At 47.5% G+C, this 16,184-nt stretch overlaps 1 protein-coding gene across 4 annotated transcripts in view; it reads left to right on the plus strand.

Annotated features, from left to right (window-relative positions):
• Window positions 1-2,214: 2,214 nt before the first annotated feature.
• The window catches only part of HMGA2 (high mobility group AT-hook 2), a 108,547-nt gene continuing 94,577 nt past the window's right edge, over window positions 2,215-16,184 (plus strand). Inside the window, exons 1-3 of one of the 4 annotated variants that reach the window (XM_015277956.4) lie at window positions 2,215-3,109; window positions 5,192-5,278; window positions 12,459-12,509. In XM_015277956.4, the coding sequence (XP_015133442.2) occupies window positions 2,999-3,109; window positions 5,192-5,278; window positions 12,459-12,509 (249 nt within the window). In that variant the 5' untranslated portion in view covers window positions 2,215-2,998. Of the gene's footprint in view, window positions 3,110-3,257; window positions 3,445-3,734; window positions 5,019-5,191; window positions 5,279-12,458; window positions 12,510-16,184 lie in introns of those variants that run through there. The other 3 variants (NM_205001.2, NR_173700.1, XM_046909319.1) reach the window with 3 other exon arrangements.

The following is a 16,184-nucleotide window of genomic DNA, read 5'->3' on the forward strand; positions in this document are numbered from 1 at the left end:
TGGGTGAGCAGGAGCAAGACGGAGCCTGGCAGCGCAGCAGGCCTGTCTGATCGCTGCCCCATAGCTCTTGTGCTCACTCCCCTTGTCCTGTAGCAGAGACCAGTGCTTCTACCTGGCTGCTCTCCCACCTCTGCCCAGAGAACTCCTCCAAAGCCAAGCAGTTGCTGTTCCCTCTGAGCAAGGCCTTAAACTTGCCTCATCCCTGTCCCTTTGGAGTAGTCTATGTGCCCCAGCGGAGCCAGGCAGAGAAGGCAGGCCTCCCTCAGGCAGGCAGGTCTTGCGGCCTAACCCGGTGCCTGAGCACATAATCGAAGCACTCACAATTAACACTCCAGCTGACAAACCAAAGCCCAAATCTCAGCCCAAAGCTGTGGACAGTAGGGTGCAGTGACTGCTGTACTCTCTCAATGGTTACACAGTTCTATTTGCCACTGTTCACTCCGTATCGAGCAGTGGGGAAGGGAGGAGCAGCAGAGGGAACAGTCACCAATCTCCTAGGGGAAGGAATCTCAAATGGAGGCACTGTGCTGGCTCCCATCTGCTCTGGGAGCCTGGCTCACTGGGTGCTGGTGCTTCAGTGCTTCCCTGTGTCAGGCAGTTGGGGTGCAGATGTCATTGGATTGCTGCAGACAAGGCAGCACTGCCAGGGTTGCCCTTGGGAGCTTGACCTGGTTTGTGAGATAAGGGCTTCTGGGTGGGGATGGAACGATGGCAGCTTCAAGTGGCTATCAGACCTGTAGCCATCCCAACCCCACTGTTGATCCCTGCTATGAGGGTGAGTTTGTAGGCAGCGCTCAGCAGGACCTGGGTGTACTTTATGTACTGGGACCCGCCATGTCCAAACAGCCTTCAGACAGTGAGTACAGGAACACTGCTCCCGCCTGAAGGTGGTTGCTTATGGCTGCATGGATAACCCTTTGGGTTGTGGCACTGTTACTGGAACAGCTCAAGGAAAGGCTGACAGAACCACTAATGGCCCATGTGGGATTAATCTGTCAGACAGCAGCCTCGGAGCTTCAGGTTTCGGTAATTGCGTGTGCCACTGTCTTCCACAGACATGAATGCTCTTCAAAGAGATTAATGGATGCTATAAAAATTATGTGCTGCTATGCTTTAAACTATGGACTTTACAATCTCCATTTGGATTCTTGGTCTAATACAGCAGCTGAAACTTCTGATGGCCAGGATGGGTGCGAAGCCCTCCAGATTCCCCCGTGGTGTGCTGGGAACCGGCGTTCCGCAGTGCATAGCTGGGCCAGTAGGGCTTTCCCCAGAGCTTCGAGACCCAACAGGTGGAGCGTGTCCATCTGCCGGCAAGGGCTGCTTTTGGGGATGGGGGGAGCCGGGCTCCGGAGGGCCTGTGATTGGATTAAGCACACTTTGGGAATATCTGCGGCCTTAAGAAGTGCTCTAGGGTTACTCTTTCTTTAGCCCATCTGTCTGCAGCGTACTTTTCCTATTGCACAGAAAATAAGTCAGCTGTCTCCCAGCACAGCCCTGCACACGTTCGACTGGAGTCACTTTTTGCCCGGTTACACTACTTTTATCTATCTATAGACAATCTACAGACGTAAGAACCTGTAATGCATGGAGACACTTTGGTGCACCTAGGCAGCCAGCTCAAGGAGCGCTGCAGCACCATCTCGGCCCTCAATAGCGTTATACAGGAGAGCGCAGCCCTCCCCGCTCCCTCCCGAAGGCTCTCTCCATTTGCCCACCCCGAAGCAGGAGCTCCGGGGGCAGCTCAGCCGCAGAACTCGACAGCCGGAGGCCGGAGATCGCCTCCCGCCGGCAGCCCCGCTGCCGCCGCCGTCCCGCCAGCACCGCCCGGCGGCGCGGGCCCAGGCACACCGCGGCGCGGGGCAGAGCGCGGCGCCGCCCGAGCAGGTCCCCCCGCGGGCCGCGGGCGGGGCGCGGGTGGCGCCCGGCGGGCCCGGCCCAGGGGCGGCCCCGGCCCCGCTGCCTTTGTTCCGCGCGGCGGCGGCGCGCCCACGTGCAGCGGTCCGGGCGCGGGACCCGGCCTGGCCCTTTAAACCTGCCGCGGCGGCGGGGCCGGGCCGGGGCGGATACGTGAGGCGGCGCGGCCGCCGCGCTCCGCATGTTGTGCCTGGCCCGCCGCCAGCTCTGCGCGGGGCTCCTCGCTTTGCGCGCTGCCTCCTTCTCGCCCACCACCACCCCGTCCTTTTTTTTTTTTTTTTTTTTTTTTTTTTTTTGCACAGCCCCCTCCCGCTTTTTCCACCCACGAGTAAAGGTGGTTTTCTTTTCTTCCTTTTTTCTTTTTCTTTTTCTTTTCCTTTTTTTTTTTTTTTAAAGCCCTCATCCCCGTTCACTCCGTGGGCAGGACTCGCATAATAATATTTCCAGTCCCAGCAGCTCACATCACAGACACGAACCCAGGACCGCCTCTCCTCCCCCGACCCCCCTTTTTCCTCCCCGATCTCCCAAATCGCGTTATTATTAATTTTTAAATGAGCGCTCCCTCCGCCCGCTGCCGCCGCTGCTCCCGCGCCCCCCGTCCGCCCCGGGCGCGCTCCCGGCCCGGCCCCGCGCTGTGCGACCCCCGCTCGGCGCGGCCCCTCTGAGCGCACGGCCGCCGCTTGCCCTCTGCGGGGCTCTCCCCTCTCTGCTCGGAGCGTTCCCCTCTCCCAGCGCTGCGATCACTCTGTCTTTTTTTTTTTTTTTTAAATTTTTTTTCTAATTTTTTTTTCCTAATTTTATTTTTTTTAACCCTCCCGCTCTGGGACCGCTCCACGTTCCTAACCCTTTCCTAAATTGTCGGAGAGCTCCATTCCCCTCCTCTTCCAGCACCACCGCCGCCGCCGCCACCACCATCACCTCCTCCTCCTCCTCCTCCCCTCTCCTCTCCTTTTTGGCAGCACCAGGACGTCCGGTGCGGCGGTGGCAGCGCGCAGCGAAAGCGGCGCGAGCGCTCCGTGTGCTTCCCCCCGTCGCGAGGTGCCGCGCAGAGCCGGGCGGAGGGCTGAGCTCTCGGCTCGCCATGAGCGCCCAAGGCGAGGGACCCGGCCAGTCTTCCACCGCCGCCCCGGAGCAACCTGCCGCCGCCGAGCCGCAGAAGCGAGGACGAGGCAGACCCAGGAAGCAGCCCCAAGTCAGTACCGCGCGGCGCCGCGGGTGCCGCGGACGGGGGCTGAGGGCTGCGCGCGGGGCTCCGCTATTGTGGCGGCCGCTCGCCGGGGCCGCGCCGTGTCAGTGGGGAACGCGGCTCCGACCAACCAGCGCCCGCGGGGGCACTTGGAGCTCAGTTTGAAATTGCGAAAGCGGGGAGCGGGGGCTCGCCGGGCGCGCTCCTCTGTGAGCCCGGCAGGTTCTCGTTCGTGCGCGCCTGAGCGTGGCGGTCCCACCGGGGCCGGAGCCCGAGCGACCCGGCCCCTGCCTGCCCCCGGAGCCCGGCGCTGAGGGAGAGGAGAGGGTCTGGAGGGTCGCGTACGGCTGCCTTTTTTCTTTCTTTTTTTTCTTTCTTTCTTTTTTTTTTTTTTTTTCCTAACGCTTCCCCCCCTTCCCCACCTCCTCCCCCTGCAGAGCGGTGCCCCCGTTCCTCTCACGGAGGTGGGGGCAGCCGGGGGGGGCTGCCCCGCACCGCACTGCCCCGCACCGCACCGCACCACCTTCGCCCCCGCCGCCCGCCCCGGGCCCGCAGGGACCGACCCGCGCCGGGGTGGCCGCGCGCTCCTCACCTCACTCCCAGCCCCCGCCCGTCCGCTCCCGCCTCCCCCGAGTGCCATTGTCGCAGCGCCCGGGTGGCCGCGGCCCGGTGCGGCGCGTCCGCAGCCCCTCGCAGGTCGCGGCTGCGAGCGCGGAGCTGCCGCCCGCTAAGCGGGCTCTCGGCGATCGCCCCATTCATTCAGCATCAGCGGCTCCGGGGGCTGTGGGAGCCGCGGGCCGGGCCCCTCGGTGCTGTGCTGCCGGGGCTGAGGGCTTCGCTTTCTGGGAGCCGTATCCCCGGAGCCTCTCGGGTTCCCGCTTTGCCCGGTGCCGCGCTGAGCAGCTCCGGCCCGCTGCCCCCATCAGCGCCGTTCTGGGCCTTCTTTTATTTATTTATTTTTCTTTTCAATTCTCCCACTCCTCCTTTTTTTTTTTTTTTTTTCCTCCCTCCTTTCTTTCGCTTTTCTTCTTTTTCTTCTTCTTTTTTTTTTAATTTTTTATTTTTTTCTTTTTCATTCTCCTTTCTTTTCTTTCATTTATTTTAGCATTTGAATGCACGTAAGGGAAAGCGCTCGGCGTCCCCTCGCAGCGGTGCGGTGCCGCGGGGGCTCCCGCCGAGGCCCCGCGGGGAGGGGACCCCTCTGCAGCCTCCCCTGAGCCCTCGGATGTCGGAGAGCTGCGGGCTTTGGACCTCTTTAAGTTAACAAAGGGCATTTCATCGGTTGTGCCCCATCCTGCGGTCCGAGTGAAACGCGAAGTATTGGAAAGTGGGAGAGTTCGGGAGGATTTGTGAGCCCGAACCCGCATAACTTACCCCCATTGCTCAGCACTGGTTGGGCACTGTCAGACACAGGAGGTGGCTAAAACTGCCAAAGCAGTCATTGCTCCCGTCTCGGCGTTTTAGACTTTTTTGTTTGTTTATTTCAGATCCTTCATCTCCCGTAAAGCTCCACTGGAGGGAACTTTTGCGTTTGCATTTTGCTGCGAATCAATTCTGGTTGGAATAGGTGTGACCGTAATGCAGAACGGCACACAAAAAATCCCCCCAGAGTATTCGTGTCCCTGGGAGAGAATTTAATCTCAAACCCTTCTTTCTGGTTTGCCAGTAGTTAGCTTTGTTGGTTTTTGTCGAAAGTGTAAGTGCATGTGCTAATTGTATCTGGTTATAATGAAACGCGATTAAAATTAAATGGATAACTCTATTAACTTCTCAATACTCATTCCTGCACGAGGGAAGCCATTGCCATCTTCTTTAAAAACTGCTTTCTGCCGTAGCGTGCTGGGGAGAGCACTGGAGCTTCTCAGGGCTTTCTGAGCAATTGCAAGGAAAGTTGAACTCCTTCAATGTGCGGATGGTATTTTTCTCTTTACCTCGAGTTGTTGAGCTTTTCGTGTGGTCCTTGAAACGTTGTTGCGTTTCTTTAGGCTGTTAACTCCTATGCTTTCAGTAACTGCTCGGTTGTAGTCTGTCCTTCAGATCTCGGGTGCTGTAGCTGCTTGCCACAACAGCGTGTTTTCCTGTGTTTAGGAACCAACTGGTGAACCATCTCCTAAAAGACCAAGAGGAAGACCCAAGGGAAGCAAAAACAAGAGTCCCTCTAAAGCAGCTCAGAAGGTGAGAGCATGAAAGAGAAAATTCCTAATGCTTTTTTTTTTTTTCTTTCTTTCTTTCTTTTTTTTTTAATCAAGTGGTAGCAAAGGACGTGGCCATATAGGCTGTGAGCGGTGGGGCTGGAGCCTCTGTGAAAGGCTCCATATAGTGTATGTACATACAGCGTGTAGTTTGCATTTTAAGTTTAGAAACAGCAGGCTGCAGGACCCGGGGCACAGAACTCAGAAGGGCAGCTTGCTTCTTGAATAGTGAAATGCCACCATGCATCTGATGCATTTTTTGAGATCTCTGCATCAAGCAGTGAAATCAGTGTTCAGGATGCTGTATCTCAATGTAGATTTTTGGAAGAAGATATATTTCTTGCCCACTTACAGGCTTTGCTATACATACCAAATGTGTGCATTAAAGCTCAGCGTTTTGTCAAACGCTGGTTAATTAGAAGAAAATCCAATTAAGTGTTGATGGAAATAAGCGCATGTATTGAAATTTACAGCTTTAAAATGTGCTGGTAAAGTAAACCATGAGAATTACAGTAAAAGCCCTCGCTATCTCGTGTAGTAATCAGCTTCAAAGTGGCTTTCACTTGAAGTGCTGTTTGTCTTCTGAGCCCCTGCCTGTGCCTGGGGATGGGAGCAGCCGTGCGTCCTGTGGCTCTGCCTGCACCCAGCTCTGGTACAGCCTCCCTGGGCTCGTCCCACTTACTGCATGGGCTTCGACAGCAAATTCAGCGTGCCTTCGTTATATCTGAGTTTGGGAAAGCTCAGTGTCAGAAAACTGCTATCAAGGCAGCTCATACCTTTGCTATTGGAGTTCTTTTAGTGAGGGCAAATAGTTGTGCGGAGGCTTGGAAATAAATGCTGAGTTGTGTTTATGGTGATGGTCGCACAGCAGTTAGCGCCAATTCGCAGGTACTAAACTGGAAACAAAAGCTTACAAAATCTGGTAGGGAGCTGCGATGCTGAAGGCTGTCAGTGTCTTTAAGCAGATCTGTGACAAAATCCGTCCAGAAGGTATTTGTAGCTTCATCTCATGGTTCATTTTTCATTGTGCCTGTGGTGCTGACCTTATTTAGTTTGATAGCTTTCAGTGTTATAAATTCCTAGAGCAACTGCTGATAAGTATTCAATTATTGGGGGGTGATGGGGATTTCACGTCTGTTCTGCTCGAAGCGTTCTCAGCATTTATTTGAGGGATGTTTTCCATCTCTCCTTAAATTTGAAATAGGTGGGGTTTTTTTTGGTGGGGTTTTTTTTTTGTTTGTTTGTTTGTTGTTGGTTCTTTTTAACTTTCAGAGCTGCAAAGAGCAGCGTATTCTGTCAAGAAGGTCATGAATTAGTAAAAATGCTTTACAGGTTAAGCATTTAAAATGTACCAGGCCACTCTGCGACCTACTGAGCTTCAAAAGTTGGGTTTTTTTTTTTTCCTTTGTATAATAAAAATGTTCTTCAGATTCACTTTATAAAAGTTAAAATGTCGCTCTTGAAAAGGGAAAGAGCAGTTTTTTATTAGCCCAGCAAGTCCAAGTGTGAGCTTTAGTATTTTAAATATTACTCTTCAGAGTGTTGGCTTTCCTAGGAGAAATATTTGTAATGAGATTAGGTTTGAAGTAATTCATAGAAACGTGTTTTCAGAAGACAGAAATTTCTGCGAGAAGTATTAATGTTATTTCATTTATATGAGTGATTTGAAAATTGGTATGGATGGAAAATAACGTGAAATCTCTCTTCCATCTGTGGGCATATCAGTTCAAGAGCTTGCCAGATGATTCTGGTGCGCACGGTTGTTTTTTTTTAATCTAATTTATGATCTGAGCAATTTCACTGTAACATTTTGATTTTCAGAACGCATCAGGTTACCTCCCTAATTAAAGCAAACCTTTTTCAGGTTTTGATAGTATAAAAAATTCACCGAAGTCCACATGTCTTTTTATCATTAAAAAAAAAAGAAAAAATCCTCCAGGGGTACGTAATTACTGGTTTTATTTGTTTCCAGGTTTATAGATTAAAATATGTAAATGTTTGATAACTCTCCTAAAACACAAAAGGCTCATAAAGCCTTCTTAGAAAAAAAGCATCTGAGATCACATTTCCACTAAATATTGTAGCTCTTTTCCCAAACAGATAATTAACCCTCTCTGAAATGATTCGGCTTCTCAGCAGCCATCTGAACCGACCTCTCTAGCTGATATTAATGTTGATAGTTTTTCTACCAGTGGTATGAATGGAGAGGCTTTGGCGCTGTAAGAAAGCCCCGCTTGGTGGTGGGGTTATCACCTCTGAGAGCTGTGTGCTGCGTGTTGTGACAGACGTATTTACACACACAAAGACGTCAGACTTGCATTTAAGGCTTTCTATTCCCTGTCTCAGCTCTCAGAGTGAGCTCACGCCGCTCAGCCCCCCGTGCATGTGAACATGGGTCCTATCCACGCACTTGGAAGTTGACAGAGTTTCTAAAGAGTGGTGTGCTTTGCTCCTCAGAGTGGGTGCATTGAGTTGTGCTGTAGTGTTCACAGCATGCGAGATGAACGCACCCACCGAGTAGACGTGAGAACGCTCTCGTGATTAATTGATGGGGTGTTCTCTTGCAAACCATTACACATCACAATTAAAAATACATTGCACAAACCGGCAGTCGGTTAAAAATACTCGAGTGCTGGGCCTTTGTTTTATTATGCTTCACAAAGTAAATGTGGTTGGCCGACAGTTTGCCCTGGAATCGTGATTGTGTTGTGGATTTAAATATCTCGTTTCGTAGGATTTTTTAATTACTTTTTTTCCTTTAGTTTTCAGAGCTTGCGTTTGGTCTTAGTAAACTGGCCTTGGGGCATCTGAAAACAAACTGTGCTTGTTAGGAAATTAGCAACGTGTAACTTGACAATGCGTACAGAATGTTGCTAGACCAATTGGATAGCTAATAATGCGGCAATTGCTCTAATTTTAGGCCATACACGGTTAGAAAAACCACGTTTGCCTATCACACATACTTCACTTGTTATAAAACGGGCACAAAAGGTAAGCAGCATTTTCTAGAAGAACCATTTCTCACTTCAGTTTCTGTGAACAGAACGAACACAACACATTAACGCAGGAGGAGAGAGCCACCAACAGCCTCTGGTCACCCTGTGCTTGAGTCCCCACAACCCAGCAGCTGTTACTCAAGTCTGTGCCTTTAAACGTGTCATTCTGTTACTGATTTAAAATATTGGTAAAAAATTAGCAAAAAAAAAAAAAAAAAAAAAAAGAGGGTTTCTATTTTTTCTAAAGAACAACTTGGGTTTTGCAGAAGGGGTGGTAGTAAGGGTGTTTCTTCTCAGTTTCTGGGTGCTGTGTGGTTGAGTTCTATTTGTTAGGCTGAGTTGTGTTCCCAGCCCGTCGCATTTCCCTGTGGCATTCAGGGGCTTTTCTTTGTTTGGCTCCCACGGTTGGGCTTCACAAAAATACTGTACAGGCATAAATGCTCTCTTGTTGGGAAGGAAGAAAAACAATTACGGGGTCAAAACAAGGAAAAAGAGTGCTAACGTCTGTGTGTTTGCCTGAAAAGAAAATGTCAGGAGGGTATCCCAGGAATATCCATAAATAAAAACTCTTCTAAAATTTGCCTTCAGTGCAAGCATCTTGAGTAACGTTGCAGTTATTGATGTAGTAAACGTCACCGATGACACCAGCTCTTGAAATGTCATTCTCTGAAAACCAGAACCTGTGACTCCGCGTGTGACGATGGTCAGTCCCATCTCTCATTACGTGGCCTGAGTTTGGTATGTGGAAAACCACGTCCCTGAGTTAAGCAGTCCAAAGGTAAAAAATAAAAAAATAATAATAAAAAATGGTGCGTGTGACCAGGACTCTGCCCTGAATTCGTTCATGAGAATCTATTTGGCTTTTCCCATGCTTCGTTCATTCCTACCAGTACCAATCATAGCAGGCTGAAAGAGGAAACATGTTCGGGTTTATCAAGGGATCGCAGTATAGTTACTGTACCTAAAAAAAATCAGACCATAAACGCTGTGAGCAAGGTGGGTGAAGCAGGAGATGACTCCTGTTTGGAATTGAAACAGGTAAAACAGACACAGCAAGTGCAGTAGTATTGTACCTAGCCAATGCCTGCCATTTCTTCTAAGAAACAAAAACAAAGAGCAAAAAGAACTTTTCTGTAAGTTCCCTGTGCAAGCTCTTTTGACATGGTTTGATGGCAGCCATCCTTGCGCTGAGACCTCACCGTTGGTTCACCTGACTGTGGCTCCGACACTTTTCAGCTGAGGTCTCCAGCAGATCATTTTGCAGTGTGGCTAGAGTTCCCCAAATTTGGATTCTGTTGCATTTGCCATCTTCCTTGACAATAGATAGATGCCCAAAGAGCACTTCATAGCCACTCAATTATTTATACTTGTCTTATCTTGTTAATTACCTGCAGCAGCACCGCACCAGCTGTTTGGGCATGGCCATTGGTGTAGCATGGAAATGCAGTGATGCGAGGCGGCTGGGTACCGTGGGGCTGGTGGCTGCCATTTGGGTTGGGCTGGCCTTGTGGTGCGGGGCTTGGCTGGACTGGAAACCTGTCTGAAGACACGTTGATGATGTGGTGGTGTCTGTCATGGCCATCGTTCTCATCCAGGACAAAAATAGCATTCCCCTATATGTCATGCACTAAAGAGCACGTAAATCCAATTCTAGTTCTAAAATACGGCAATGTAAAAATGAGATGTTGATACGATTGGCTATAAGAAATTTTTCATAATCATTATCATAAGCTTGGTTTGATTATGCACCCAGCCCTCCTCTGAGTTCGGTGATTCTGCGCTTTAGCTGCACAGAACAAGAAGATGCCTCCTAGCACAGCGCCAAGTGCTGAGGAAATCCTGACCAAACACATCTCAATTTCAGAGAGTGCTTTAGAGGATTAGGGCAGCAGCTTCCTTTCTGCGTGAGCAATTACGGGCTGCTGCGGGTGGGGTGGCTGAGAAGTGCGCCGTGCTGCCCAGATACGGACCCCTGTGATCTCTGGGTGGCTTTGGGCTCTCCCGGGATTTGTTCCCAGCTTCAGAGGCAACACTTCAATTAAAGCAGAGAGCCGATGGACCGACATGGTTTAGATTATGTAAATACCTGTGGAATAGAAAAAGCAAAGCTTTAGCACTTACGTGTTCCCGCTCTTATTAATTACTTGAAAATTATACAGAGAAACATTGAATTATTTGTCTGATCTACAATAAAACCTTTCTTCAAGCCCCTAAATTAAAAGGCAGTCTTGTGCTGCTGGAGAAAATACGGACTATGTTTGTGAAACGCGACCTTAAAAAAAAAATCCAGATGGAAAGAAGGGGAATATTTTCCTAAACTTCACGCCTTTTTATCACCACTGGACTGCCTCTACTCCTTCGTGGTAGTTCCAGGAGTGTTTTGTCTTCCTCTGCCCTCGGAATGGAGATAAACACATCCTCTCCGCAGGTTCCGGTCGCTCACTTACTGCAGTTTAGCCTGTGGAAACCCTCCTATTTACTTACAGAGTCAATCTATACCAAAACATAGTAACTGGCATTCCTCGCTGTTTGCTCAGCTCACCTCTGGGGAAGATTTAGTTTTGATAAGGGCTCTGGAAATGTTTTTCCTCTAACAGGAGGCACAGCTCACATGCAGCAGGAGCCTGGCGCCTGTCGGTGTGAGGGTTCCCGGAGTGGTCTCAGCCCCTGGCACCTGGCTGTGGCCTTTCTGGGGAGATGGCTCAGCCCTCCTGGCCCTGCAGTAAAGCTTGCAGCTCCCACCTTGCCTATAGTAGCATTAAGTGGGAGACAAAAGCAGCTTTAGTTTTCAAAAAGTTCGATTTTTTTCATAGGTTTTTGAACCTTTCTTGCATCCTTCAGGTAATCAAGTATGACAATATGGAACACTTCGAAAGGACCCAAAGCTCTGAAATAGACAGCTACAGTACGTAGCAAATGCACTTTAACAAGTATTCTCATAAGAGGGTTTCGCCTTACATGTAATGCTGATATAAACGATTAAAGGACAAGTTTACTCTTTTAACAAGTCTGAGTGATAATTTTGCCCTTTAGGAGTGTGAATTTTATTTTTCACAGCTTTTTTTTTTTTTTTTCTTGGTGAGGTATTTCTTTTACAGTAATTGCATTTACCTTGTAGTGCTGTTTGTGCAGGGATTCCTCCACAGCTCCTTTGGCTCAGGTTCTCTGGCAGAGGGATCCGCCGTGCCCAGTGTTAGGTGGCAGTGTATGTTACAGAGATTGACCAGCAAGTGATCTGCTTAATGAGACAGCTGATTTCTAGGGGCAAATCAAACACACCTACAGTGAACTGGAAACTAAACAGTTCGTGGAAACATGGAAGAACGTGTGTAGAATGTATGTTAGATATGTTTCTGCTTAGCAGTGTCTGAGGCAGCAGAAGTCCTACTCTCACAGTGGCAAGATCTCTCTCTCACCCTCAGTGGGACAGGGCTGTTTACCTGAGCGTGTGTGGATGGGCTGAGCCTATCTAGAGAAAACTCATGGAAGAGTCTGTAGAAGAACTCAGATTTTCCCCTAAGGTGAGCTACAGAACCAACTGCTGGGCTCATATCAGTGTCGCTGTCACTTCTAGGGCACCTTTCATGCTGTTTCCGTAAACCTTGGGTAAGATGCATGTTCTGGAGCACCGGAAGGTTTGCTTAGAGCTTGAGGTGCACATCTACCTAGAAAAACTCATATGGAGTAGAGGAGTTACCTTCTGTGTGAATGAACACACTTTGTGGTGACAGTCTGTCCAAATCCATTATGTGCAATGAACATCAGGAGCCTGAAAGGAGGAGTTGTAGCTGCTATACAATGCTTTGTTCAGGCTTGAAACAGGCTGCATATCAAACGTAGTACCATGAGGTGATGGCTGATGGCTGCAACCCATGCAAGGTTAGATATGATATTGTTGTAGTTCAGCAGGTCCCAACCCTGCCTTGTGCCCCTGTCCACAGCACAGACCAAAGCAGGGTGCAGTGAAGTGTCCCCTGGCCTTGTGGGCTTGGAAGTGGCAGAAAAAACATCACAGGCACCTCCTTTCCCTGTGGGCTGGGGAGGAAGCTTGGTGCGACACTAGAGAAGTACTTATGGGTAGTGTTGCAGGAAAGGAGTTCCTTGTTACCATGGTTGTTAAATAATGCTGAAGTATAAAATACGTTGTGTTTCTTTTTTCCTTTACAGAAAGCAGAAGCCACTGGTGAAAAGCGACCCCGAGGGCGGCCCAGAAAATGGGTAAATATTCCACATCCAATCATTTGATTTATTTTCATTTGATTTATTTTCTGTGTTATAAAACATGTTACAAGTCCATTCTCTAAGGAAACAATTATTTCTGCTTCGTTTGTGAAAAAGAGCGTCCATCTTCTGTGTCTGTTTGTTCTGGTGGGTTGACTAAAGGGTTAAGAGAGCTGAAAAGTTAACCACAGCTCCCTACCTTTAGACTCTGGTCGTTTGCTCAAGACACTTTACTATTCAGTGTTTGCTGGGAGTGAATATTTATGTCTCTTATCAGCATGGAAAGAGGCACAATTCTTCCTTCAAAAAAGAGTAGCAAAAAGATAACTTGCTCAGTAATTGAGTAACAAAGGTTAAAGGGGCACTATCAGACATCTGAAGGTGATTGAGAGATGCGATAACATTCAGATGTAGTTTGTACAAGGCAACATATAATGTGCAACATTCTCTGGAATTATGGTATATTTTCCTTGATTTCAGTGAGAAAGAGCATAAATGAACAGCAGGATGCTTGCTTTTAGAATTAGGTTGTTCTGGTCTTCATGTAACTGTAGTCACGATAGTGTGTTTTGTTTGAAACTCGCTCTTTTCCTGGCCATTTACTCTCTAGATGTGGCCATCATACAAATGTGTTTTGATTCTATGGCCATGGAAAGATCTGGGTTTCATATACCTGACACCTTATTTCTTACTGATGCCTGTATGTGCCAACTGTCCATCTTGCATGCTTCTCCAGTTGTCTTTCCCTTTTTCTGGTCAACCTTTTTCTCCAGACTTCTTTTTCAAATCCTTGCCCAGCTCAGTTTTGCCATCCTGCCATTTTTCCCTTTTGGTTCAGTTCTTTTGCAAGGCTGTTAACACTGCTGTCAACGTGTGTGCTTCTGAAGGCTCAGAGAGCATCAGAAGGTCCTTAAAACTACTGCTGATGTTCTTCAGAGCATCAGCAGCTACACAGGAAGGGGCTTTAGCAGTCACATTAAGACCTAGTTTTGTAGCTTTGTCCAGTGATGAAGTTCCCTAGAACATTTCAGTAATTCTGTAGAGAATACACTCATACATACTGTATGTGTTGCTTATGCCTGGAGTTTTTTGGATGAGGCAGATTTCAGGTACAAGCATCTCCTTGGCACTAGGAAACAGGGTGACCTTCCCAAACCTACCTGTGCTGGTGATGTTCCCAAAGGCAGCTTATGGCAGGCACAGCAGAAGGTAGATTAGTTACCGCCTGCTTCCCCCCATTCGGTTCTGTGCTCGCACATGTGGATGCTGAGTGTTGCTGGCTTGATCCTCACCTTGGGTGCAGTGCCATGGGAAGCAGCAGAAATAGCTGTTTTATGCGAGTAATTTATAACAGGCAAGCCATCTCCACTGATTGAGGGATGCGTGGTGGTTGAACAGGGGTGGCTGAATAGCTTTATGAAACTGGAAAATGTGATATGAAATGCTCAGAGATTTTCTCTAAGTGCTCGTAGTCAGAAATGAAGTGAGTTTTCAGTGGAAGGAGCTGAACAATTGTGGCTTTTTTAGGCTAGAATGTTTCCCTTTTACTTTTGTGTCTTCATGGGGAAGACAGCGTAGGTGGTATCAATGGAACATTAGATTCAATATGGGCTGAATTGGATTGAAGAATCTGATTTACAGAAAAGGGAATTGTTGGCTATTTAGTATGCATATGCATTGCTTTATTATGGGACCCATGCTTACTACAATTTCATTTCTTTTGTTTTTGAAAGTAAGGCATATTTTAAGACTTAGTATTACTCTCCTGTTATGTCTGTAGGAAGCACACTTTGTTTACTTGCATCTTCCGATGGTGTGATTTCTTGTGATTTTCAGAGAGAATGCTCATCTCTCTAGCTTGCATTGAGGTAATTCTGTAGGCTGTGAGAACCAAGCATGCCTTTTTCCTCTTTCTTCTCTCTTTCCAGTTTAAATTAGCTTCACGAGTTCCTCCTCCGCGTATGGTGACATGGAGGGTGACACTGTATTTTGCTCCAGAAATAAATGCAGTTAAATTAATACAAGCCATTATAGTGCCTACTGTAAGTAAAATGTGTAAGTGAAATCAAAGAGGGAGTCTGCCTATAAGTAGCTGGCATGGTATCATCCTTCGCGTTTTCATGTATTCAGAAGATGCAGCTTTCTATCACCCAAACTTCAGTTAAGTCCTCAGTGGTTATTTTCTTGCTTAATCCCATTTTACTTACATATCAAGCCTTGATGATAACAGTTCTGTACCAATTAAAGTAAGGAGTCTGGAGATTTTCTTTCCCCTGGAGAGGACAGACTTCTGCCTTACAGGTATTTTCCTAAGATTGTGACCCTTTTTTTTTTGCAAGTCTGGAGGTTCAGTGTCATATGTTGTTCATCAAATTGTAAAGTATTATTTCTTCTGTTTCCTTCAGTATGCACACACGGAGACATATGAGCTAACAGACCACTGCAGAATTCCGGTAGCTGGTCTTTCTGCCGGTTCAAATTAGTATTTAATGTTTGTGACTGGCAACATATTTCTTTATTTATATAGCATTTTTTGGAAAAGAAATAAATCTTCTTGTCTAATAAAAAACCTGGAAGAGAGGGTCCTAGTGAGGAGGGCAGGGAACCCGGGTTATCACAAGCATGTGATACATCCAGTAATCTTTTCAGAGCAATAATGTGGGCTTGGCAAAGCTATCGAGGAAGGAGGACCTTTATAAGAAGAACAGACAGCAAAAAGTGACAAAGTTTTCTGAAAATAAAACACTCGGATACACAGGAAAGCTTTCCAAATGTGGAAGGCTAATTGAATAAAAATCCTGACAGATCACACAGGTGGGAAATGAAAATATGTGGAATCAGAAACACAGTGTCTGCTGCTGGAGAACTCATCTTCACTGTAAGTTGCTGCACATGTGTGAAATGCATTGAAAGCTGTGAGACCTATTAATTGGGAGAGAGGTAAAACTCTTCATGACCTTGGTACTCTGTAATTTTAGAGGTTTTAGTGCAGGAACACATTCTAAGCTCTTTGGCTGCATCTGCATTAGCATCTTAGCTCCAAATGGGAGTGTGCTTTGGAATCGGATCTCCTAATTGTCCCTAGTTATTGTTTGCATTGCAGAGCAGCCTCTGAGCTCATGGGATGGATTCATTTTGAATGAAACAAAATTGGAAGACATGCTCCACTGGTGCATCTAATGCAGCCTAGGAAGCACTCAACTCATAGGCTAGAGCAAAGCAAAGCAAAGCAAAAAAAAACTTGAAAGGTACATTGCATGGAGTTTGGTCCTCAGCATCAGCCTATTTTCTTCTGCTTGCTTGCTAGTGGGGATGTAGTCTGTGCTGCTTGGAAAAGGCAGGTGAAGCAATGTGGCTTTTATTAGCAGAATTATATGCCACAGGTATAAAGTCAAATTCACAGGCATGCCCAGAAATCATCAAAATGTTTGCCTTGATTTCATCAGCCATTCTCCCCTGGGGCTTGATGCTGCTTCTTGGGGAATCAGCAAACAGTTTTTTGCCTGCGTAAAGAGCTTGAAATCAAAGGTGCCATTTTATTTTGTTTTATTTTATTTATTTTATTTTGTTTTATTTTATTTTATTTTATTTTATTCTGTTTTGTTTTGTTTTGTTTTGTTTTTGTATATCTAGAAGCTGACTGAAAGTACTGGGATAAGAGTAGAGCAGTAG

Source organism: Gallus gallus, chromosome 1, assembly GCF_016699485.2.
Source record: "Gallus gallus isolate bGalGal1 chromosome 1, bGalGal1.mat.broiler.GRCg7b, whole genome shotgun sequence".
Classification (NCBI taxonomy): domain Eukaryota; kingdom Metazoa; phylum Chordata; class Aves; order Galliformes; family Phasianidae; genus Gallus; species Gallus gallus.